Source organism: Raphanus sativus, chromosome 4 (assembly GCF_000801105.2).
Source record: "Raphanus sativus cultivar WK10039 chromosome 4, ASM80110v3, whole genome shotgun sequence".
Lineage (NCBI taxonomy): Eukaryota > Viridiplantae > Streptophyta > Magnoliopsida > Brassicales > Brassicaceae > Raphanus > Raphanus sativus.
The window spans coordinates 35,139,098-35,164,814 of record NC_079514.1 but is presented as its reverse complement, the minus strand read 5'-3'; the positions used below and the strand labels follow the sequence as shown (position 1 = coordinate 35,164,814).

Sequence of the window (25,717 nt, the reverse complement as noted above, 5' to 3'; positions counted from 1 at the left end):
CCTTCTTATATAGTAGCTCTCGATCTGGTTCTGGTAATTTTGGATCCGAAGAAGCGGCTTGATCTCGTTTTTCCTCGAGTTCATCGAGGGCATCGAGGAGCATATCTTGATTAAGCTCGACGAACTGCGGCATCTTGGCTCGCCGAAGGCTTGTCACGTTAACTTCGGCGGGGGCCATTGCTTCCATCCCGTAAGCAAGAGAGAAAGGGGTGGATTTGGTCGCACCGCGAGAGTCGTTCGTGCGACCAGAGGACGCCGTCCAGCTCGTCGGCCCAATGGCCTTTCTTTAGGTCGAGTCGCTTCTGATACCATCGATGATAATCTTGTTGGAAGATTCCGCCTGTCCGTTTCCTTGCGGGTAACGAGGAGTCGAAGGGCTTAGACGGATATTCCACTTGTTGCAGAACTCTTTGAAGTTTCCGGACATGAACTGAGAGCCATTGTCCGTTATGATCTCGTACGGCAAACCGTGACGGCAAATGATGTTCTTCCAGACGAAGGTGCGGACTTCCTTGTCCGTTACCTGAGAGAACGCTTCGGCTTCAATCCATTTGGTGAAGTAATCAGTGAGGACCAGGATGAAACGACGTTGGCGCGAGTTCGGCATTGGCCCGATGATGTCCATCCCCCACCTCATGAACGGATAAGGGGCAGCAGATGTCCGCAACAGCTCAGTGGGACTGTGGATGCTCGGAGCGTGACGCTGGCATTTGTCGCACCGACGAGCGTATGCCTCGCAGTCAGTGTTCATAGACGGCCAAAAGAATCCCAAGCTTCGAACCTTAAGGGCGAGTGCTCGGCCTCCCGAGTGGTTTCCTCCTGCTCCTTCGTGAGTTTCAGCCATTACTCGGTGTACTTCATCGCCCTGGATGCACTTTAAGAGGACCTTATTCGCGGTCACTCGGTGGAGTTCGTCGTTCATGACGACGTAATGGGCACTGCGTCTCTTCAGGCGTCTCGCTGCCCACTTATCGTTCGGCAGTCTTTCTCGTACGAGATAATCTAGGAACTCGGCTCGCCAATCGACTGGGGTATCGTCACGATCGGTCATCTCGGTGTCGGCTTGATCCGGCATCTCAGTTTCGGTTTGATCGGTGGTGGATCGTCGAGTTGTCGCAAAGATTGGGGTGATGGGAGAGCTGTCGTCGGAGGAAGAATCGATGCTCGGTCGATCGATCCGCTGTATGGGTATCGTCCTTTTGACCTGATCGTGGAGTTTGCTCCCGAGTGCGGCTAAGGCATCGGCGCAAACGTTCTCTCCGCGAGGAACCTTGGTGAGTTCGAAGAAATCGAATTCCCTAGCGAGCTCCTGAACCACTCGGAGATACGCATCCATTCTGTCATTGCGAGCATCGTAGTCGCCGCTAAACTGGCTAGCGACGAGCTGCGAGTCGCAATAAGCACTCAAGCGTTTGGCTTTGACGGCTCGGGCGAGACGAAGACCGGCGATCAACGATTCATATTCTGCCTCGTTGTTAGAGGCCGGGAAGCCGAAGCTGAAAGACTGGCGGATGAGTTCTCCTGTTGGCGATTGAAGCTGGACTCCAGCACCGGATCCTTTGCTCGTCGAAGATCCGTCGACATGAAGAATCCAATTGGGACTCGGGACATCGAGGTCTTGTGCAAGATCTGGCGTGAGCTCGACAAGGAAGTCGGCGAGGACTTGAGATTTGGCGGCTGTTCGACATTTGTACGCAATGTCGAGTTCACTCAGTTCGATTGCCCACTTGGTCAGCCGGCCGGCTCTGTTGGGATTTTGCAGGACGGTGCGGAGCGGTTGGTCGGTCAGAACTTCGATAGAGTGTGACTGGAAGTAGGGTCGTAATTTCCTCGCGGAGTCGACGACGGCCAGAGCCAGCTTCTCAAGGGTTGGGTATCTGGTCTCCGGGCCGGTCATGCGTCTGCTAGTGTAAAAAATCGGACGCTGCTCGCCACGGTCCTCCTTGATCAAGACACTGCTGACGGCTGCCGAGGAGACAGCGATATAGAGAGACAAAACGTCTCCTACGTCTGGCTTGGCCAAGACGGGAGGAGTCGTTAGGTATTGCTTGAGTTGGACGAACGCGTCCTCGCATTTATCATCCCAGATGAACTTCTTGTTCCCTCGGAAGAGATCATAGAAGGGAAGACATTTGTCGGTAGATCGGGAGATAAAGCGATTAAGGGCGGCGATGCGTCCTGTCAGTCTCTGAACTTCGCGGCAGTTTCTCGGACTGGGGAGGTTCAGGACTGCTGAGATCTGTTTCGGGTTAGCCTCTATTCCTCGTTGCGTGACGATGTAACCAAGAAATTCGCCCGAGGAGACGCCAAACGTGCACTTTGCGGGATTCAACTTCATCCCGTACTTGTTTAAGATGGCGAAGCATTCCTTCAGGTGAGTTAGGTGGTCGTCGGCTCGGAGCGATTTGACGAGCATGTCGTCGATATAGACTTCCATTGTCTTCCCAAGCTGCTCGGCGAACATTCGGTTGACAAGCCGCTGGTAGGTTGCTCCAGCATTTTTTAATCCGAATGGCATCACCTTATAGCAGTAGGTTCCCCGATCGGTGATAAAAGCAGTTTTCTCCCGGTCGTCTGGGTGCATCAGGATCTGGTTATAGCCCGAGAAGGCGTCCATGAACGTCAACATCTCGTTACCGGCCGTCGATTCGACTAAGCGATCGATGCTAGGCAACGGGTAGCTGTCCTTAGGACATGCTTTGTTGAGGTCGGTAAAGTCGACGCAGACGCGCCATTTACCGTTCTTCTTCTTGACGACCACCGGGTTGGCTAGCCATTCCGGGTAACGAACTTCAGTGATTGAACCGGCACCGAGTAAACGCTCGACTTCCTCTGCGACTGCTTTGGATCGCTCTGGTCCCAACTTTCTTCTTTTCTGCCGGATGGGTTTGAAGTTGGGATCAACATTGAGTTCGTGGGTTGTGATAGCCGGGTCGATTCCCTTCATATCAGACATCGTCCAGGCGAACGTGGACAGGTTTTGCTTAAGGAACTCGAGGATCTTCTGCTGCATTTCGTCGGGTAGAAATGCGCCTACTCGGACCGATTTGCTCGGATCCGACTCGTCGACTGGTACCTCAAGCACCTCCTCCTTTTGCGGGCAGACTTTGCTCGTGGGAGGAGAGACCGAGTTGACGAGTGATTGGGAGCGCTGAATTTTAACCGTGGCGATCAGGAGATCTCGCGCGGCTTGCTGATCACCCTTCAGGGTTTTGATCGATCCGTCTGATCCTGGGAACTTAACACACTGATGATACGTTGATGCGATTGCTCGCATTGAGTGCAGCCATGGGGTGCCGAGTATAACGTGGTAAGGGGCTTTGGAGCCGACCACAGAAAATTTGACCGTCCGAGTGACTCCGCATGCGTGAACCGAGAGGCGGATCGTGCCTGCGATCACTTCTGACGAGCCGTTGAATCCTGTCAGGGTCCGAGTAGAAGGCTTGACGTCGTTGAGGTCAATTCCCATCTTCACGAGAGTTTCGCGAAAGATGATATCGACCGAACTCCCGGTATCGATAAGTACTTTTGTGACGTCGTACTTGTCGACGCCGAGCACGACGAGCAAAGGATCGTTGTGAGGGAGGTGCACGCCGAGTGTGTCGTCAGACGAAAAGGTAATCGGCTGATCGTCTACTTGCTTCTGGGGCCACCGTTGGGAAGTAGTAGCTTGCCTTCGGTGGTCTTTGACTGCTCTAACTGAATCGCCGCAGGGAGGTGATCCACCCATAATGACGTTTATCCGGGGACGAGTTTGTGCTCGCTTGGCGCGGAGCACATCGCGAAGGTCGCTACTTGTTTCGGCAGTATCTCTTTTCTTGCGGTTAAGGGTCGTCCGCAGGTCACCGATCTTCGCGATGAGTTTGTCTCGCAAATCGCAGTTCGGCTTGTCGGCGGGCTGCCTTTGGGAGGAGTCTTGTGCCGAAGCTTTCGCGGCGCGATTCGAGTCGATCTGTCGGCGGAGATCAGAAGAGACTGGCGTTTCCTCGGTAGTGGATCGAGACTTTTGCTCGAGGAAGGACCGAAGATCCATAGTGTCGTCTGGGGTCTCCATACCGTCGTCCTCGTCCGACGAGGATCCTGGTTCGTTCCTTCCTTGAGGCTGGGCGCGGATCACTTCAATGCGCTGGCGATTGGCAGGCTGATCGTCGTCCGCCGAGTCGTCGTCATCATCGGTTTCCCGGGTGGCCTTCTCAGCGTCCTTCGACTGTTTGTCGTTTTTACGGTTTTTGCCTTGCGATTTGCGCTGAGCTTTCTTGTCTTTGTTTCTGCTCCAGCTGTTTTCTCCTTTTGGTTTGGGTTTTGGCGGCTGGATCTTGTAGTCTCCGCTTTCGATCGAGGAGAGGAACTGGGCGTAGAGAGATTTGCACTCGGTCGTGTCGTGTCCCTTCACGTCGTGATACTTGCAATGCTTCGTGAGATCGATGGGAGTTCTGGTCGGTCCCGGGGCCGAATCGACTTTAGCCACGACACCAGCACTAGGGGTACTGGGGGACGCATCTGGAGAGTCGGTCTCTCGCTGATAAACATTCCACTTTTTATCGTGCATGACCATGGTTGAGACAGGAGCGTTGTTCTCGTCCACGACGTAGAGGAGACCTCCTTTTTTGCCGCCGTTATCAGCTGGCGCGTGCTGGCGTGGCTCTGGCCGAGCTCCCGCACTTTTGGCTGCAACCGGCTTGGCAGCGTTCTGCTTCCGAATTATTGCCTTGGTGTCTTCTTCCATTCGGATAAAATTGTGAGACCGGGCAATAGCATCGGGGAGCGAAGTCGTAGGGTTGGAATACAGGTCCTTACGAAACTTCGAGTTGACGAGGAGAGTGTTCATCAAAGCGTCGATAGCGATGTGATCGGGGACGTCGACTCGGGAAACGATCGTCTTGAACTTTTCCATGTAGTCCTTAAGGCTTTGGTCTTTTGTTTGCGCCATATTCCACAGGCTGGAAGCGGTTGCTGCTCGCTTGGTAAACATGATGTAAGTCTTGAGGAAAACGGCTGATAGGTCGCGGAAACTGCGAATCGAGTTCTCGCTGAGCTGTGAGAACCAGGTTAGCGCTTGCTCGTTGAGTGTTTCGACGAAGAGCTGACAGTATCCTGCGTCCTTCTCTTCGTCGGAAAGGCGAGCTCTGGCCATAGCTATGTTGAAGGCTGTCAGGTGTTCGACGGGGTCGCCTCCGGGTTTGTACTCGGGAAGACGGAGCTTTTCTATCTTGCGGAGCTGGACCCTGGTTAGCTCGCTAGCGAAGGGCGAGCGCGAAGTAGAGGCGATGACGCTGTCGATCTGAGGGGCTGCGCTCGTCGCTTGGTGAATCTGCGAGCTCATTTGCTGAAGGCTGAGTTTGAGCTCGGCGATCTCGCGAATCGTCGTCGGATCTGCTGTCGTCGGAGTAGGGTACACGGCAGGAGGTCCGTTAGGGTCGGATTCGTCTACGGCGCGGTCTTCCGCCGGCGTTGGAGGGAAAAGATGCCGGCAGACGGGTTGGGAACGGTTCGTCGGTCCAGCGGGAGCAGTGAGGGCAGCCACGAGGGCGGCGAGCTGCTCATTCGTCGTTTTCTGGACTTCTTCTTGATGCGCGAGACGAGCCATCACGGAGCTCATGAAGTCCGACGAGAGAAGAGGGGGAGGAGGCGGAGGCGTAAGCTCGGTCGCTTCGCCGGAAGAGCCGGGGTTCGAGTCACCAATCGTCATATCAGGCTAAGAAACGTTACTCTGATCGGCCCCACGGTGGGCGCCAATTGTTTGAGGTGAGTTTGGTTAATCAGAAAGTAGAAGAACTCAAGAGTGGGGTGAACAGAGACGTTTTATTAGAGTCGGAATAACGAGGGTACAAGAGTAAGAAAGCCGGCTAGTCGATGCTCGGTGAGCTCCTAGCCGGAAGTACAAGAGAGCGGCGAGATACAAAGAGAATCAAAGAAACCCTAATCTAGCCGCAAGTCTGTCTGTCTATGTGGTGATACCTTTCTTTCCTGTCCTCAACTCCTTATATAGTCTCCTAGGTCGGTTGGTTTTGACCTAATTCGTCCCCTTCGTTATGGGCCTTTTGGCTTAAAGGCCCAGTCGAGATGACTGCTCGGCCCGAGCCGCCCGATCGTTTCCGTCGGCTTCTCGTCCTTCAGCTGTAGAGGTCACGAGCCGAGTCACGGCTCGTCAGAAGCCATCCCCGAGCCAGTCATCCTTTGAATAGTAGTAATGGGCCTCCTATTCGCTGGGCCTTGTGGATGGTGACAATCCATCCCCAACAAGTATAAAATATTTCGATGCGTGTAAGCTTACATGATTATGATGCAGGTGGTGACAGTATATCCGTTACAAAAGGTGTTGTTTCGAGAGTTGAACTAAGAGAATATAGTCACAGCTCTACGGAGCTACTCACAATACAAATAGATGCAGCTATCAATTCTGGAAACAGTGGTGGTCCGGTTTTTTTGGGAAACAAAGTTGCTGGTGTAGCATTTGAAGGTTTGTTCTGGTCCGATGGTATTGGGTGAGTCGAGTTTGCAGATTTTCAAGATATAATTATCTACAATATATTCCTAATAAGCATAGCTATATTTCAAATCTTTAGTTTCTTATATTATTATGTTTTGTGCACCTGCAGCTACATGATTCCAACTCCAGTAGTTAAACACTTTTTAGACGGTGTTGAAGAAAAACATGTTAGTTTCGGCTCTATTAACTTGTCGTATCAGTTGATGGGTAATGCCCAACTTCGTAACTATTTCAAGATGGGCAAAGATATGACTGGGATTCTTGTAAACGAAATAAACCCGCTGTCAGATGCTTACAACTTTCTGAAAAAGGATGATGTTATTCTCGCCATTGATGGCGTTCGTATAGGAAACGATAGTAAAGGTACACTAGTCTTACATATATAAGTTTTCTCCATTTTCACTGTGTTTTACTGAACATTCCCCGTGTGCACAGTTCCGTTTCTTAACCAGGACACAGTAACTTTCAAGCATTTGGTCTCTATGAAGAAACCATCTGAAACCGCTTTAATTAAAGTCTTAAGAGAGGGAAAAGAGTATGAGTTCAATGTCGGTCTAAAACCTGTAAGTCTTCCTTCACATTTTAACTAACGTCTTTGTGACATCTATCATAGACACTATCATGTGTACAAGGTTATGTATTTATCTACTGTGCGCAGGTGCAACCACTAGTTCCATTGCATAATTTTGACAAGCAGCGAAGTTACTATATATACGGGGGTTTTCTTTTTGTACCTCTATCTCAACCATACATTGATGGCTCTGATATGTGCGATTGTCCTTCAAAAAAGATGCCCAAGAAAGCCAGTGAACAGATAGTAATAATTTCTCAGGTTTGTTACTTTTTATGCGTTCCTTTTCTAAGCTTAAAGTATTTTTACTATAAAAAAAACATAACCCTGTGAATCCGGCTTTGAATCATTTAGAATGAATGATGATTACTTGACCTATAAGTAATGAGTTTTGTTTCCTGATATAGATCTTAGAGGATGACATTAATGCAGGATACGCCAGTTTTGAAGATTTGCAGGTAATGTATTTTATTGCTTACTCTTGCTTATTTCAAAACAGAACTTAAATCTTTATTACTAGAAGACTTTCATCTGAATAAGAGTATAAATACATTGGAAATGGAAACAGGTGAAGAAAGTGAATGGAGTTGAAGTGGATAATCTGAAGCATCTATGTCAAGTCATAGAGGACTGTAGCACCAGTTATTTGAGGTTGGATTTGGAAAACGAAAAGGTTCTCATCCTCAATAATAAGTTGGCAAGAAAAGCCAACTCTACGATCTTGAAAGACCTCAAAATACCGTCGGCCATGTCTGATGACCTTAAACCTAAACAGGTTAAAAGGGGCCGCTTAGTTCCTCGGCATAGCAAGAAAAAGAATAAATCCCAATAAAAATTGTTTGATTTTTCATACTTTTTTTTGTGCGTTCCAGTTTAACTGACTTTTATACTATCTATTCAATACTACAATTTTGGATGTTACTTGCTCTTCAGCTAATTGAGTTATCTTTAAATGAAACACATATTTAATATCGATATCAACAAAATTGTAACATCCGATCTATGATCTCACCAAATAACTATGTGAAGTGTATAATACTTTTTCAATATTTAATTATTTATTTGCACGCTAACTATGTGAAATGTTTTTGACATGTTTCTTTTAACATATTAATCAAAATACACCAGATAATCTGTGGCAAAAGAAAAAAATAATATCACAAATATGTGTAAAGAAGCTAGGGGGAAAAGTCATGATACACCTATGTGTTTCTCATGTTTTAAGGCTAGAAGACGTTTCCATTGTAAATATTTGGAGCATAACATGTATACACAATTTTATACTTTAAAAAGATACACTAGATTCTGACCCGCCTTTAAATATAAAGATTTTTTTTGTTTTTTCAATATAAAGATTGATAATTCTTCGTTTTAAATATATAAACTGTGACATGATCGAGTTTCAATTATGCGGGTTTGTTATAGTATGTATAGTATGACGAAATTTAAAATGCGTCACAACCGTTTTATGTTTGTAAATAAGTTAAACCATGGTTTTATCTAGTGTTTTGAAATCCGACCCAGACCCGCTGTTTAACCGGAAAACTCGGTGACCCAAAATAAATTCGGATTGGGTTTTGTAAAAAACCCAAAATTTAAAAACCCGCAAAAACTCGCTCAAACCCACCAATACCCAAAAACCGATACCGGCTGAACCACCGGTTGAACCAGTAGATAATTTTTTTAGTTGTATATCAAATGAAAATAAAAATATAAAAAGTTAAGTATTCTAAATGTTTATTAAACATAAAATATATACATATCTAAACTATTATTTTATGTTTTAAAGATATTTACAAAGTAGTAACTTTAGTTTTATATATTTTTATTTTTTATTTTATTAGCTAATATATTATTATATAATAAAATTAATTTATTTATTAATCTGCGGTTCACCTGCGGTTTACCTGTGGTTGACTCAATGACCCAGTAACCCAATAAATCGTCTGATTCAGTGTCCGGGTTGGTTTTTTCAAAACATTGGTTTTATCCGAAATTCTTATTTGGGCTATTATATAATTTTAAAGATTTATTTTCGATTATAAATTGCTAAACATATAAATTGACCAATAATATTTTTGATTAAGTCTTATTCTCGTGTAGTTACAAAATTTCAATCTCTAATATCAATTTATTAAAATTATTACAGACTTTAATTTGTGGTATTGATATTAAAAGGTTTATGGAATTTAATTTGATTATATAAAAACATAATACATTTAATTAGTTAGCAAGTCAATCTAAATGTTGAAATAAGCCCATAAAATCGAAAGACACTAACGCCACTAATGAATTTTTTAGTTTGTTCATATCATTAAAGATATTTTTGAGAAAACTTTAAAACATTCATTAAGGGTATAATTTGGAAATGATTCTGATTTAATGGTACTGATATAGAGTAAGTCGCAGACACAGATTACGAAAACGAACAAGAAAGAAAAAGACAAAAGCTTAAGAGTGGTTAGAAAAGGAGTCGTAGTGTTTACGTTCTTCCTGTATCGACCGGAAAATCCTTGCAGCGTTCTCACTCGCCAGCTTGGCGTTGTGCGGAACCACCTTTATCACTCTCGCCACCCCACCACCTCCTTCTCTTGTTGTCTGAGTAACAGTCGTTCTCGTCGTTGTTGTGGTTGTCGTCATCATTTGCTCATTGTTGTCATCATCATCAACCACTGACAATGGCCGAAAGGAGTTCGTACCACTTGGACTACTGCTTCCTGTGCTCCTTTGCCTGCTCTTTCTAGCCCGGGGATAAGATTTTGTTGGCTGTTGTTGTGAGACCGCTTCGTTCACGGAGCTCTGTTGTTGGGTGTTCACAGCCGATGCGTACTGAAGGTTTCCAGGATGCAGAAACTGATTCATTTGCTCATTGGGTGGCTGTTGTTGTTGTTGGCCTGAACCGTAAGGGTTCATCATACCATAAGGAGGGAAGTAGACATTACCAGGAAAAGGAGGTGAACCACCACCCCCCATGAAACTACCCATTATCATCGGTGCAGGCATAAAATGACCATAATAGCCTCCACAGACGAGGGCCTCTGTGTGGTGTCCTCCTGGACCTGGGTGAGGCTTGTATACTAGCCCTTCGGAAGGAGACATTACAGGGATCAACCATTGCTGATTTCCTCCAGGGAGAGGAGGAGGATAGTAACATCCATTTACAGCTGGTGGTGACGGTTGATTCTGACCTTGGTTTGACGACTTCCCGACTACGTTCTCAGCTGAGCATTCCATTTTATGTTGTTGGTCAGTCTTCTCCGAGTGGCTGCTTCTGTGGTCGGTAGCGTGGGGAAGAGGAGGAGGCTTTACTATAGATTCTGAGGGAAGAAGCTTCTTCACGGGATAGCTTTTAGCAGCAACTTTTCCGAGATAACTAATCTCATCGAGCAAGACATCCGATGATGAAGCAATAAGTCTTTGAACCTGATTATTTTTATTTTTATTTTTATTTTTATTATTATTATGAAAACAAATTACAGTTTGAAGAAAACAAGTATTCATGAAACGTTCTTCTGAATTCGAGTTTACCTTAATGAGTCTGTGCAACTCAAATAGTTGAACCGCAAATATTCTTTGTTGACTGTAAGGAGAAACATGGTCAGATCAAGAAAAAAGGACATATACCATAAGTACCGCAAAGAGAGCTAGTCCCTGTTGAACAATAGAAACACACGACCCAATGCGTTAAAATGACCAAATATTAGGACACAAAATTTGGAGGAATCAGGGGGACTCTTCACTATACAACCATCACACTTCTCAATCAAAAAATAAATAAGAACCGAGTTCTAAATCATATATGTATAGTCAGCAAACCATTGCATCATTTAAGCATTAAAAAAACAGCAGAGGAAGGCAAAATACATATAAACCAAGTTCAACCAAAAGTCTGTCTAGTGTCTAGTGGAACTTACTTGGCAATAGCTTTCCTAGCTCTCCAGAAACGTTTTTGACCTAATACTCCCACAACTTCATCAGGAGAGAAGGCGTCTACGCTGGATATAGAAGAATCCACCATCAGGTCATCATCATCACATGCCTCTTCATCTATATGCCCCACAGAGACGTATCTTCTACTTTTGCAATGAGATTCTTCAACTCCATCATCAGTTTCCATCACTCTACTAGATTCATCACCATCTTGGTCTATCATCCTAGTACTTGTAGACTCTTGTCTCAAGGAATCATTTATTTCAAGTTCCATCCCATGTGTAGCTGATGAACCTAAAGAGTTAGCAAAGCCACCGCCCTTGGCCTGGTCTCTAAACAGTGTGGTGCGTTTTTCACTCTTGGTTCTACCAGGACACTGACTATTAGTAGTATATACTGGAACCGCAAAATCATCATCCTCTCGTACCGTTTTTTTCCTTTGATGTGGTAAAGTTGACACATTTTCCATGAGAGACAATTGGGTTACATGGCCAGAAGCTGAAGAATCAAGATGCTGGGAAGTCAAGTTTCTTTCCACGCCACAAGGCTGCAACAGAGTAAAAATAGGTATTATTTTCCACATAAATGTCTTCCAACACTATAATTTTAACTTTTTGAGCACAAATCAATCCTGTAAGTTCAATCCACAAAACAAAATACTGAAAAAACATGGAAGAGTACTAAACTATTACTAAAGTGAAGAGTACCTACCTGGTTAAATGGTCGAGGAGGAGGAGGAAAGAAAGAGTTGGTGTGACGTGGGAAGGAAGCATTATGATGAGTAGTAAAGGTGTGAGAAGGGATGGAAAGGTGCTCATAGAGAGCCATCTTGTTTCTAGGAGGAGCTCGAGGTCCTCCTCCTTTGTCATCCTTCACATTTAGTCGAGGAAACATGGGTTCTACTGATATCTTCTCCTCCTCTTCTTTCCCTCTCTTCATCATAACACCTCAAAAAACCCTAATTATCTCAAAAACCCCTCCTAATAATATAAAACCTAAAATCGTAATCACATGAACCAGGCTGAAACTATAACCACATACTACAATTAGATCTCACCCGATCAAAGAAAAACGATATTAAACACCGACTTCAAGAATGACCACACCAAGGCCAAGGACGAAAGAGGAGCAAAGGAACAAGATTCGAGAGAGAGAGGAAGAAGATGACTTGTGGTAGAGAGACAGAGAGGTTAGGCGATGAAAAGGAGAAAGGTAGAAAATGTGGCCCAATAAGATTGAAGAAGAAGATAAACATTTCTCTACTGGAAAGTGTTTGACACTGGGTGGGGACCCGTTTTATTGTTAAAAAAAACTATTAAAAGTCTGAGAAATCTTGAAAGCTAATCTGCCTTTTGTTTCTTGCGTTTGTCCGTAGGTTAGTTATATCGTCATATAAAAGTTTTTTTTACTCGTCTTATCAGTTATCACAAACAAAACTTTAATCATTGTAAGCAAATCTAGTTTTCAGGTCCTAGAAATGGTTTCCACAACCATAACTTTATCTGACCTTAGCTCATTTTAGCTTGTTCATTCCACAAGAGATTGTATGCCTTTTCGAGGATACGTCGCAGCATCTATCAAACGAACATCACTTAATTCTGCTTCCTGCATCGGCGTCGGTATCGGTATCAAATTTTTGCGTCTTCAAAACGAACAATAATCTGTATCGGTATCGACATCTGCGTCGGCGTCGACGTCTGCATCGGCATCGACGTCTTTAACCGATCACGTCGTGTTGACAGAGTCGTATTGATCAGACGAGCTCGGTGATTTTCCAGGTATTGGGAGCGATTTAGGCACTACCTCGGCCCTTTCGATCAAGCTCAACCACTGTTAGGATAATCACCTCCCCCGAAAGTCGTGTTGACAGAGTCGTATTGACGGAGACCGATCAAGAAGAATTACAGCTAAGAATTGGATCGCATCTTTTGTATGGATGATAGAAATCAGAGCTTATCAAAGATGAGATAAGGTCTGGAAAACTAGAGAATTTTAGAGAGACATTAGAGAGAGAAACTTAGAGAGAGGTTTTTTATGAAATTATTTGATGATATTTCACAAGGGGGTACACACATATTTATAGATGAGGATAAGGCGCTGACATAAGCGCTTACCTCATTGCTTGCATCATGCTTACATAGCGATTACGTCATCGCTTGCATCATGCTTACCTAGCGATTACATCATCGCTTTATTTAATTAAAAGCACACATATTTTACATAATTATACATTAATAACGGATGCTTATTTTAATGATCGATCTCGAACTCGATGATATGCTTGTCGCAGCATCCGTAATATTCACCTGGGCAGACGTACTCTTCTTCATAATCTTCAATTATTTTTGCTGCCTCTTCGTCAATTTCAATGCTGAACTTCTTTTCTATCTCGTCGATATTCATCTTGTCGTCTGGAAGTTGCGCATCTTGAAAGAACTCTGGAAGACATTCTTGTGGTTGTTCGTTTCCTTGCGTTGCTTGGGCTTCAATGGGAGCTTGGGCTTCTATGGGCCTTTTCTTCTTGGATTCTATGCTGGCCGGCAGAGGGGCACGTTTCTCCATAAAGAATTGGAGATCTTCATCAAGATCCATCTGGTAATCAATAGGGTAGTAGAACCAGTTCGGGTTGAAAGGAATAGGGAATGTCTGAGTTGCATTGTTGAGTCGGAATGCATGAGTCTGGAAGTCTTCATAGGCTTTGGTGTCATTGAGGTTGAAATCAGGTCTGACTCCTCTTCGATAGTCGTTGTGGTGGATGAGCGTAGGTAGTGCATGGACCTTTTTGGTTTTGCTATTGACTTGAACATGACGGTGAAAGAAATAGATGGTGTGAGGATTGAAGAAGGGGTTAAGACCTCCTTGGCCTCTTAACTTCTTGAATGGTAGTCCAGTTGCTTTTGCTGATTTTCTTTATTTTCCGTTCCAAGCAGATAACGGCGAGAACCACGTCAGAAAAGTGGAGAGGCATTCGTTGTGTCCACGGAGAGGGTCGTCGAATTGAGCGTTGATGTATTGGTACAGCCATTGAATATCAAAAACTATACCGATGGTGTAGCTCGAGCAAAGATACCAGAGGAAACAGAGGACTTCTTCTGGCATGAAGGTGTTCTCGATTCTGTAGAGATGTGCGAATGGGAAGTCAGGGTGAATCCCCATGGGGCTGATGAAGTGATTGCTGGGTCCATATCTTGACAGAATAGTTGACTGGTATCGAAAGATCATTTGTCTGAGACGCTCGTGTAGAGTGTTTTTGTTGATGAGTTCTTGGGCGTCTTCAGGCATGTTGACTGTGAAGTCGTAGAAACTCTTTGAGTTAGAGCTCTCCATCATTTGTATTTCTTTCGGTGGGTTTCTACTGAGCATGTCTGCTAGAGTGTTCTTCGAGCCCTTTAAATAGACGGATTCGAAATCGTATTTCGAAAACCACTCGCTCCATCTCAATAATTGTTGGTGTGGGACCATCTTCTGCTTGAATTGTAACATCTTTGGAAAAGATGACATATCCATTTCGATTCGAAATTTATGTCCAATCAGATGAAACTCGAACTTCTCGATAGCTTTCTTGACCGCCAATATCTCTTTGAACGTGGAGTGATAATGCATTTCAGAATCTTTAAAGCGTCTGCTTCTGTATCCACAGATTTGACGTTTCCCATTTATCTCTTCAAATAAAATAGCTCCCCAATATTTGTCACTCGCATCAGTCTGCAGTATGCGCGTTCCTGTGGAAGGAATCTTTAAAGGTGGTAGCCTCTGCACCTCTAGTTTTAGGCTTTTGATTGCCTCGGTTTGTCGGTTTGCCCATTGAGGTGGATTCTTTGTCAGCATCTTCTTGAGTGGTCTTGTCAGTTGCGAAAGTTGCGGGATGAAATCGCTTACATAATTGATTACACCAAGAAATTGCTGGACTTGTCGCTTAGTTAGGTTTTCGTCGGGAAAATCGAGAAGTGTCGTAGCTAAATGGGCCTGAGGTGTAAAGTTGCCATCTTTTATCTGCATTCCAAGGAACTCGATGTCGGGCTGGGCTATGACCATTTTGCGGGCCGATAGCATGATTCCATACTGTAGGATGATACTTTGGAACTGTTGAAGGAGTTGAACATGCTCTTTCTCATTTGACGAGAACAGCAGGATGTCGTCTATGTATATCAAAGCTGATTCGAGAAGGGGCTTGAATATACGTAGCATTGCCTCCTGAAACAGTGACGGTGCTGTCTTTAGGCCAAAAGGTAGGACATTCCATTGAAGGTGTCGATTTGGCAAACAAAATGCGGTCTTGTATCTTTCTTCTGGTTGAACGCCAAGTTGCCAAAATCCAGACTTGAGGTCAAACTTCGAGAATACAGTTGCTCCTTGAAGGTGCTGAAGAAGCGCCTTTTTGTTTGGTAGAGGAAACTTGAAGTCTTGGAGGAATTGGTTTAGTGGCTTGTAGTCGATTACTAGCCGGAGTTTTCCTCTTGCTTGTTCTGCACGGTTGTTGACGTAAAATGCCTTACATGCCCATGGAGAAGTCGTGTTTGAAACTACTCCTTGCTCTACTAGTTGATCACACTCTTCATTAGCTTGCTTTAGAAGGGTTGGTGGCATTCCCGTGTGACTAGCTTTCGTCGGTGTAGTCAGAACGTTTTCTTTGAAAGGTAACGAGACAAAGAACTGGGAGTTGAGCCACAACGGTTTTTTGCACTTTTGAAGGAATTCCGTAAGAGAATCTGCACAGGAATACTTTGTCATCTCTTCTTTGATTATCGCGTATTCTTGAGATACATATTCTTCAACTGCAAAAAGTCGCGGTACTGTTGTGAAGGATTTGTAAAAATTCTTCCACCGTATGCCTTCTGGTTCGATCGAGATGTTGAACGATTTCTTGAGAGTGCAATATGAGTCCCACCCTAAAATCACGTCTTTGCCTGGTGCTGTTGACCCAAGGACTCTAGTCGTGATTCGGCATCCTGGAAAAAGCTCAATTGTAATTGGCTTTGATTTGAGTTTGATGGATAATGATCATGAATTTGCCACACGAAATTCTTGTTGATGCGGTAGCCACATAGAAGACGGGAGAATTTTCGGATTTATTATCGTCGTGTGGGCCCCAGTATCTATGAATGCGATGGCATCGACCGGTTTCTCTTTATGGGCTGGATCAGAGATCTTCACCTGAAGATGCGGAGGGTATTTTTCCTTTTCCTTCGGTATCTCTGTGATTTTGAAGCAGCAGTCTTCGTCTTCCTCGTGAGATGATTCAGTGGAATCATCAGAGTCGGAGTCGGAGTATCCACAAAATGGCTCCGCTGTCGTCACTATCATAGGATAGAACTGACTCTAAGTCGTGGGTGTCGATGTCAATATCTGGTGCGATCTTTGATATCGAGCTGATTAGATATTGTTTTTTCTTCTTTGACTTGTTAGGACAATTCTTAGCATAATGTCCTTCTTTTCGACACAGAAAGCACTTTGTTGACTTCTTGAAGCTTCTTTTCTTTCGAAAGAATCTTTTGCGCCTGAAGGTTGGTGAGCGTTTTGAGAAACGCTTTTTGAATTTCTTGCGCTTTCCATTAGAATCACAAGAGCATGATTTCTTGGACTTTGAGCATTTGATCGACAGATCTGGTCTTGCACATATTTTCGATAGTTGCTTCGATCGATCCATGAACTCCATCCAGAACTCCTTCTGCTTGCAAAGTTTGTCGAGAGTTCTGAAGACATATTGCTGGATTTGGCCAATGGAGATTTCTTCAATTGTTTGTCCTTGATCTCTGATGTATAACTTAGTCTGCTGACTAAGATAATCATCAATAGACGATAGATAGACGTGCTTCAGGCTTGGATTATTAAGTCCGTTTAGCGCATAATATCTTCTCGTCTGTCTTTCAAAATGTTTCGCAAGATCTTTCTTTTTTAGAGAACAACATTTTGCTGAGAAGAATTCTTCTTGAATTTGCTCCTTTTGATGTGTTGGAGTGCCAATGAATTCTCTGTGGATTTCTCCTAGAAGCAACGGAATTGTTATCTGATATACCTGCTGTTGTCTGTATTCCCCGAGGGAATTCCACCATTCCTTCAGTGCACCAGACAGTCTCGCTGTGAACTGTTGAATCACCAAATGCAGGGGAGATGTAATGGCTTCTGAGTTCATCCATGCATGGAATTCGTCCAACCGGTCATTCCATTTGTCAAAAGGAATGTCATCGAATGTAAACACCATAACCTTCGAAGAGAAACGCTTATTGCGAGTTTCTTCTCTTGGAGCTTCGTAGTTCATGTCTTCTTCACTTGAATATACTTCGTTGACATTTGGCTCTTGTTTAGGAGTACTTGAACCTTCACCAATTACATACTGTTTTGGGAGTGATTCTTCACCAGAGTCTATATCGTACTCGCTGGAGCTTGAGTCTGAGAAGTGCTTGATGTTGACGATCGGTGAGGGCTGAGACTCTTCTTGAGGAACCGATTGATGCTCCGGTAATTCGGTGGTTTTGACAAGATTATCTAGCAAACTAGTCATCGAAAATTCGATGATGCCGATATCTTTTCCTCTGTTGTCCACTGACTCATGGCTAGATGATGACGTAAGAGTTGGCCTTTTCGGTGGGTTGACTTGAAATTCAGCCTCTTTGTGCCTCCTTGATTTTGATCTGGTTTGTTTTGGCTTTTCTGTGAAGATCGAAGATGAGCCGTATCTTGATGTAAAGGCTTCATCGGAGGATAGAAAACCAGGTAGTGGCGATCTCATTTTTGGGGTTTGATAGCCCGAAAGGAATCCTGGAGAGTATGATCCTTGGTACATCGGTAAATCTGTCAATGAACTCCCCAATGGGTTGAAGTAAGAGTCTTTCTGTCGTTGACTGTAGATCAGACTCTCTAAGCTCCGTTGGAGGTCTTTTAATTGATTTTTGAGGCTTGCCGTCTCTGCTTCTTTGCTTCGAAATTGAGTCGTGTCAACCATCATGTGCTTCGCCATCGTCATCATTTCCTGATGGAGACTATTGAGCCGGCTGTGTATTTCTGTTATTGAGTTTTGAAGGCTAAGATGCCTTTTGTTAACTCCTTCAGTCAGTTGATCGACTTTCTGGTTTATTGCTGTTAACAGATAATTCTGAGCGAGAGAATTTTCTGTTTGCCAGTTTAAAACTTTTTCTGCTTGGCTAAGCTGAGTAGGTCCAGAAGAACCTATTGCTGTAGAAAGGATTTTTGGGGTATGAGCAACGTCGTTTTTGATGAAATCTTCTGGTGGAGGAAAGTCGTTTGGGCTGATCATCAGTAAGTCTTGTTCTGGTTCTTTCTTTGCGCTGGGGTATTCAACTATAAAGTCATATCTACCATCGCTTAACGGACCAACAGAAGGATCTCCTTCGAGATACTTTTTGTATAGAGGGTCTTTTTTTTTTTTCTTCGTCTCCGTTTTTCATCGTCGGATTCGTAGCTCCAGTAGGCGTCTGAACAAGCTTCGCAGTTGCAGACGTCAAAACGGCAATGTCCATCTTCATCTATGAAATGATAGATTATACTTCCATCTTTATCGAATCGACAGGGCCTTGGGATGTCTTGTTTCCTAGCTGGGCCGTAGAAATCTCTTTCGTCAACTTCGATGGCAAATTGAGTAAATAATTGCTTCCTGAATGACGAAGATCTTGGTTTTTCAAACTGATAAACGAGTTTATGTTTGGGTTTAGACTAATTTCCTCCGGAAACCTATCATATATAACATCAACCTGTCATGTAAAAAGAAAAACTGTTGTTAACTTTTTAATATTTTTATCGAAAGGGGCCGGATTATTAGTTGTGCTTTGATTCAAGTAAAGCCCAAGCCCAAAAGCGGTCCATTTTCACCAAACTCGAATCCATTGGCGTTGACGAGGACACTGAATAAGAAGAAAACAAAGACAGGTGAGTGAGTCGCTACGATGCTGCTGCTGTGATCGAAATGGCGTCGTCTTCTCCAACTCAGCGTACTCACGTCCCGATCCCTCCTGAGCCAGGTGCCCCCTCTTCGACTCCCTCTTTCTCTATCCCTTGATCCTCCGATTCTTCTGACTCGCTTTCGCTACTGATTCTCGTTTCTCTTTTCATCGTATCTCTCGATCTGCTTATACCTCAGATTCTCCTTATTATTGATTCCGCCGTTTGATCAATTGATTGATTAAATGTTAGAAAACGATACTTCATCTGTGATCCGATTAAGTGTTAAAACGATGATCGAAATGTGGGAGTATCATCATGTTTCTTCATTAAAACGATTTGCTTGCTTAATCTTCTGTTTTGATCTTATTATGGACTGTGGAATAGTGATGAGAAAATTGAATGTATCACTTGGATTAGATCATTAACCGTATCTTTGTTTAGTTTTAAATATTGTAGATTCATTATTTTCATGTTTCAGCGATTTTTTTTACTGTCATCCAACACTCTTGCTAGTCTACAGTGACTGACATGTTTCAGTTTTTTTTTTTTAACTGTCCAGGAGGAAGGTCATTGACGCAAGATGCTAATGAGCCACCTGTTCCTATTCACATAGTGACAGAGCCTTTGCAGCTTCCCGCTGATTTCTTAAACCCTTCTCCTGAAAACAAGCTGGTCGTTGGTTTTGACTGCGAGGGTGTTGACCTCTGCCGACATGGCAAGCTTTGTATCATGCAGGTCTCACCTTTCTTTCTCTCTCATATACAGAGAAACCCACATTACTGTTTTTTTTTTGTCTTAATGGAGGGAGATCCTGTCCTGTGTGTTGGTGGCAGATTGCATTCCCTAATGCAATATACCTGGTTGATGTCATCCAAGGTGGAGATGTGCTTATGAGAGCATGTAAGCCTGCACTCGAGTCTACTTACATCACCAAAGTCATTCACGATTGCAAACGTGACAGTGAGGTGTCTCAACTATTGACTTTTTTATTTGTGATGACATATCTCTAGACTTCATCACACCATGTCCTAATTATTTTTTATTTTTTCCGTGATACAGGCCTTGTACTTTCAGTTTGGGATAAGGTTGCACAATGTTGTGGACACTCAAGTACGGTTTGACTCTCTTTGCCTCTAGGCTATTTCTTGCCTTGGAGAAACTCTTGATCTTGTTTTTTTTTTTCCTACAGATTGCTTTTTCTCTGATAGAAGAACAAGAAGGCAGGAGGAGACCTCTAGATGACTACATATCGTTTGTTTCCCTCCTTGCTGATCCACGCTACTGCGGTACATTTTATTATTATCATGTTAGTTTTATTTTTGATTTATCTTGTTATTCTTGTTATGAGTATGGCTTATACTGGTTTCAAACGAGCAAATGTTGAGTGAGCCTGCTTTTCTGGAAGTTCTTGTTCTGTTCCATTTTCTTGCGCCTTGAAATAATGATAACAACATTTTTGTGTATCACTTGGTGGTGGTGAACCAATCCCTTTTACTTTTTGGTGTAGGCATATCTTATGAAGAGAAAGAAGAAGTTCGTGTGCTCATGCGGCAGGTTCATTACATTTTCTTCTGAATCCGTTCAAATTATAACTAAGATTCCAGAATGGATAAATGAGTCCTTAAAATTTTCAAAAATTTAGGACCCAAAGTTCTGGACATACAGGCCAATGACTGAGCTCATGATCCGTGCAGCCGCAGATGATGTCCGCTTCCTTCTGTATCTCTATCACAAAATGATGGCCAAACTGAGCCAGCGGTCATTATGGCACCTGGCAGTTCGTGGCTCTTTGTACTGTAGGTGTCTCTGCTGCATGAATGATACTGATTTTGCTAATTGGCCAACTGTCCCGCCGCTTCCAGGTTTGTGTACATATATGACCTATTCATGAGATAACTAAGGTTACTCTTGAGAATGGGTGAATACTGACTGCTTAACTGTTTCAGATAACTTGAAGATCGGAGATCAATGTCCTGAAGAAGAAATATTGTCAGTGCTTGATGTTCCACCAGGAAAGATGGGACGTGTGATTGGAAGGAAAGGAGCATCAATCCTTGCCATTAAGGAAGCTTGCAAGTAATATACTCTCTCCTTCATGTTGTTGTAGCTCGAAAACTTGAACACCACATATGGTCTCTATAAAAGTGATGTTTTCCTCTGTCTTGCAGTGCTGAAATTCTAATTGGAGGGGCAAAGGGTCCACCTGACAAGGTTGGCCTTAATCCATTGGACATAAAATATGCTATGCATTAAATGATTTTTTAATTGGTGGAAACGAATGATGGAATTACTGTGGGGTTTGATGCAGATATTTGTGATTGGACCCGTGAAGGAGGTGCGTAAGGCGGAGGCGATACTAAGAGGAAGGATGATAGACTATTGAAGGGAGGGAGATGCCGAGATGAGAGGGTCATCTCAAAAATCCATTGTGATAAAACACTTGAAACCCTTTTTAAAACTTGGAACTCAATGGTTCGGGTACTGAGTACGACCTGAGAGAATCCCTTCTCCAATAAAAGTTACATCTATTACTGGAAACTATCCTTACATTTTGCCAAATTATCGGCAGTATGTTCTGTCTCTTTTTCTCTTTCTAGACCGTCTAACACAGCAAATTATCGAAACTGAATCAAATCCAAGTTCATCAACCGAACCAAAACCAATTTTAATCACAACGGTAGATTCTAACCTGAAATTTTAAAACTCAGATGTTAAGCCTTTTGATCTGAAATTCGCTTGCAAAATTTTATTTTTCATCTGCTAACACCTAACGAAAATCGCACTATGACATCATGCAAGGTCCAAAATTATAACATTGTCATTATCTAACTTTTCATTTACTAACGGGTCTGCCGAAGGTGTGTTGAAAGATTTCAGACTGTCATTATCTAAATTTATAACATTTTCATTATCTGACTTTCATTCTAAATTTATAACATGTTCATTATCTAACTTTTCATTTGGAGTCGAATTCAGAACAAAGGTCCATTATTGTTGTTATCTATTTGCAACAAAACTATATACTAAGCTTGTACAAAGTTTAACAAGAAGATATATTATTCAATTGGTAACTACAGTTGACTGATTAACTTAGCAATCTGCTCATGATGCATATAGGGAAACAAAAACATAGTTTTTGTATACTAAGAAAGCTACCTACATGCAGTAGTCTTTTTCTTTATGGAAGTGATAATTAGAGAATCCAATAATAGAGTTAATAATCACAGTCTGAATATCTAATATATCTTCAGTTTTAAAGGGCAAGTCACTATGTGTACAGAGGAGATCATATTCGCGAGCAGCAACGGTGATACCAACATGTTAACATAAGATTTAATAGAAAATTGCACATTAAGAAGCGGAGTTATTGTCTCGGATTTACCTTTAGGCAAAGGTCACGAGAGCAGGTAAACATTTAATCATTTTTCTTGATTGCTCGAGGTCAATCTTATACTAAAAAATAAACAGGCTACAACAGGTTTAGATGTTTATGCAAAACAGACAAGACACAAGAGGGTAACAACTATCTGTGATATATTTGTGAAATAACGAGGGTGATTGGAAGTTGCTCTCATTGCTGTAGACAGTCACAAATAACTTACAGCCACATTTTTTTACCTATCTAATTTTTCTTTACTTTTTTGAAACCTACAGCCTAATTTCTTTTGGCTGTAGATACCATTTTTTCCACAGCATAAAAAGTGTAATTGGTAATGACTATAGATGCTGTTTAGAACACCATTTATTTCTAAAGTACCAAATGCACAGCAATCAAATTTTAATAATTTTTTTTTAAAAATCATAGCTCTTAAAATAATCTATGGGTCCGATTGGTAATGGCTGTAGCTTTAAAATTTTTGTTGTAGAAAAAAAAGTTGTAAACTTTTTGATTTGGCTTTAGATTTTATTGCTGTATATTTTATGGAGAGCTCAAAAAATTTGATTTGAATATTTGGCTTTAGAAAGCACTTACACAGCTGTAGATTATTTCCGGAGCTGTGATTTTTAAAAAGTCAATAAAGCTTGATTGCTGTGAATTTAGTGCTTTAGAAATAAATGGTGCTCTGGACAGCACCTACAGCTATTACCAATCACACCCATGTGTAAGTATTTTCTAGAGCCAAATATTCAAAGCAATTTTTTCGAGCTTTCCATAAAATCTATAGTAATAAAATCTAAAATCATAGCAAAAAGTCTACGGCTTTTTTCTACAGCAAAAAAAAATCAGTGTTCTAGAAAGTTTGAACACGTCTGTGAGTTTTTTATCATCAAATTAATATTTACTAATTACAATTTCCTTCTAAAAATCAAAGCAGAAATTCTACAGTTACAACTAAAATTCTACAGCAAAAAAATTAAAAGTTACATCCTTACCCAATAAAACCTCACACAAAAGATTACATGGATTGATTTTGTTATGAATTGAGACTGTTATTACTAATGAGTGATTTTGCATGGAAAAACATAAAAAAAAATACTAGTATTACTTTTACTGTTTTAAATTTATTGTTTTATAAAATTTAGTGTAATTCAATTATCTTGTTCAAAATTTAATTACTTTTATATTATTGTTTTATAATTTGAAAAAAAATATATTAAATGGCATAGTGTTAAAATTAGATTAGGACACTGTAAATCGTTTGAACGGCACTACCATCCATCCAAGTGCTCAAAAACACGATAAAATGTTCCTTAGAGTAATTCTTGGGTTCACTCCCTAAGTTAAACCTAGAAGGTTCACCCACCAATAAGAGTTCACCATTTTATATTTAATATCTTTTAAAAAAAATATATTGTCATATTTTAAAAATTAAAAGATAAGAATAAATAAAAAAATAATATTACTTGGAAACAAAAATAGCCTTAAAAATAATTTTAATGCCATCAACAAAACACTAAACCCTAAATACTAATCCCTAAACCCTGAATGTTATATCCTAAACCCTTGGGTAAATCTTAAACCCTTGGATAAATCTTAAATTCTAGGATTTATGATTTATCTAAGGGTTTAAGATTTACCCAGAGGTTTAGGTATAATATTTAGAATTTAGGGTTTAGTGTTTTGCTGACGGTACTAAAATTACTTTAAAAAAATCAAGAATTTAGAATTTGTCCAAGGGTTTAGGGTTTACCCAATGATTTAGGATTTAGGATTTAGGGTTTAGGGTTTAGTATTTTGCTGATGGTATTAAAAGTTTTTTTTTTTAAAATATTGTTTTCAACTACTATTATTTTTTATTTTAATTCTTGAGTTTTTATCTTTTAATTTAAAAAACATAATATAATTTGACAATATTTTTTTTTAAAAGATATTAAATATGAAATGCTGAACTCCTATTGGAGTGTGAACCTAGAGATTCACCGTATGGATTGAACCCAAGAATTACTCCAGTCCCAAAATTGTACATGTAAATCTGGGCATGATTTTTATAAAAAAAATGGTAACTATCCATTTAATTCTGATGCAACTCTGAATAGTGATCACATGATTGTTTAAGTTCTTTCAACACTAATTAAAAAATTTACTCGATAATTGTTTTGTTTAATAAAATTTAATATTATTTCTTACAGTTTTATTAATATTTAATTTGTGTTAAAGTGTTATCACTGCAGAATTAAAAATACAATTGAATTTTATTTCACTAAAATATTTAAGAGTACTAAAACTAAAATAATATAAATTTAGTAAATATCAATAGAAATTATAATGAAATTTGTTTTATTTTATATCCAAATTAAATAAAACAGATCTCTATTATAGAATATGAAAAGATGATAAATTTTGATATAAAATAAAATTTAAAATAAATTAAATTTATGATGGAGAAACTGACTTTATATAATTAGGATAAAAAGATTATAACTATCAATAGCCAATAACATTAGAACACAACTCTTTATTTTTATTATCTAAAAGCCATTTAACACTCAAGTATAACATGTGTGTTTTTCCCTCAACTAGTTGAATTTATTCGACATAAATTTAATCCACTTAGATTTTAATTCATTATTCAACATTGCACGTAAGCAACTAATCTGTTGAATTTATTTTACAACAGATTCACTGTAAATGGTATTAGTTAATTTACAGATTTTCTATCAGATCCTTTCAGGATCATGTTTTAAATCAATAGAAGTTAAAATTAAATAATTGAAAGATTCATAAATAATATACATTTAGTGTTTTATTTAAATGTTTTGATTTTTAAACTAATAGTACATTTATTAATAATAAATATCTATAAAGAGTTATGCACGTATGTGCGGGTAAAACATCTAGTATATATATGATTGTTCATGTGTACATTCTCATTGCACTCTTTTGTCAAAAACATTCTCATTACTCTCATTGTCACTTTATTTTGAATTTTACTTCTAATAACATTAAAATGACTAGACCAATCATTTGTGTTATTCTTATGGTCGTCTTCGTTTTAGGTTTGCTATACACAAAATCTATTTAAAATCAAGTGTTTTTCTCTTGTATTTTTTTTTTTTAAACTGAAAGTCATGTTTTAAAATATTTATTTTAGGTATGGTGACGAAGGAAACACAAGGAGAAAAAATGTGTCATATAAATATATCTTACGGTGATGAAGGTTGTGAGGCTATGGCGTGTAATTTTGATTGTGCTTCAAAGTGGAAGGGAATAGGCGAGTGTGTGAGTTCGAAAAGTCCAAACTGCACATGCACTTATAGTTGCCGAAAATGATTTTCTCTCTTATACATAGTCTATAATCAATCACAATAATAAATTAATGGATTTGAAAAGGCAGCTTAGAGTAGCGCGATCAGACGTGTATTTTTATATATTAGTAGAATTATTG

The 25,717-nt window shown here is 41.1% G+C and overlaps 3 protein-coding genes across 4 annotated transcripts in view; 2 read left to right on the top strand and 1 right to left on the bottom strand.

Moving 5' to 3' along the window:
• The window catches only part of LOC108853114 (putative protease Do-like 3, mitochondrial), a 21,282-nt gene extending 12,005 nt beyond the window's left edge, over positions 1–9,277 (top strand). Inside the window, exons 3-8 of the mRNA XM_057007659.1 lie at positions 6,290–6,485; positions 6,600–6,853; positions 6,926–7,053; positions 7,149–7,322; positions 7,469–7,519; positions 7,630–9,277. Of these exons, the coding sequence (XP_056863639.1) occupies positions 6,290–6,485; positions 6,600–6,853; positions 6,926–7,053; positions 7,149–7,322; positions 7,469–7,519; positions 7,630–7,893 (1,067 nt within the window). The 3' untranslated portion in view covers positions 7,894–9,277. The remainder of the gene's footprint in view (positions 1–6,289; positions 6,486–6,599; positions 6,854–6,925; positions 7,054–7,148; positions 7,323–7,468; positions 7,520–7,629) is intronic.
• Positions 9,278–9,410: 133 nt separating this feature from the next.
• LOC108854558 (protein EARLY FLOWERING 3) lies at positions 9,411–13,044 on the bottom strand. Of its 2 annotated transcripts, none has more exons than XM_018628152.2 (4): positions 11,703–13,044; positions 10,976–11,538; positions 10,590–10,641; positions 9,411–10,484 (listed from the first exon to the last, which is right to left on the bottom strand). In XM_018628152.2, exons 1-4 carry the CDS (start codon positions 11,931–11,933, stop codon positions 9,513–9,515), a joined length of 1,818 nt encoding a protein of 605 aa, XP_018483654.1. In that variant the 5' UTR covers positions 11,934–13,044; the 3' UTR covers positions 9,411–9,512. The 2 variants fall into 2 exon arrangements, with proteins under 2 accessions (XP_018483654.1, XP_018483656.1); XM_018628154.2 differs by having other exon boundaries at positions 12,499–13,044.
• Positions 13,045–18,809: 5,765 nt separating this feature from the next.
• On the top strand, positions 18,810–21,480 carry LOC108848678 (uncharacterized). The gene is made up of 10 exons (XM_018622100.2): positions 18,810–18,967; positions 19,450–19,625; positions 19,724–19,855; positions 19,950–20,000; positions 20,080–20,176; positions 20,398–20,444; positions 20,533–20,752; positions 20,837–20,966; positions 21,059–21,101; positions 21,199–21,480. Exons 1-10 carry the CDS (start codon positions 18,913–18,915, stop codon positions 21,271–21,273), a joined length of 1,026 nt encoding a protein of 341 aa, XP_018477602.1. The 5' UTR covers positions 18,810–18,912; the 3' UTR covers positions 21,274–21,480.
• Positions 21,481–25,717: the final 4,237 nt, after the last annotated feature.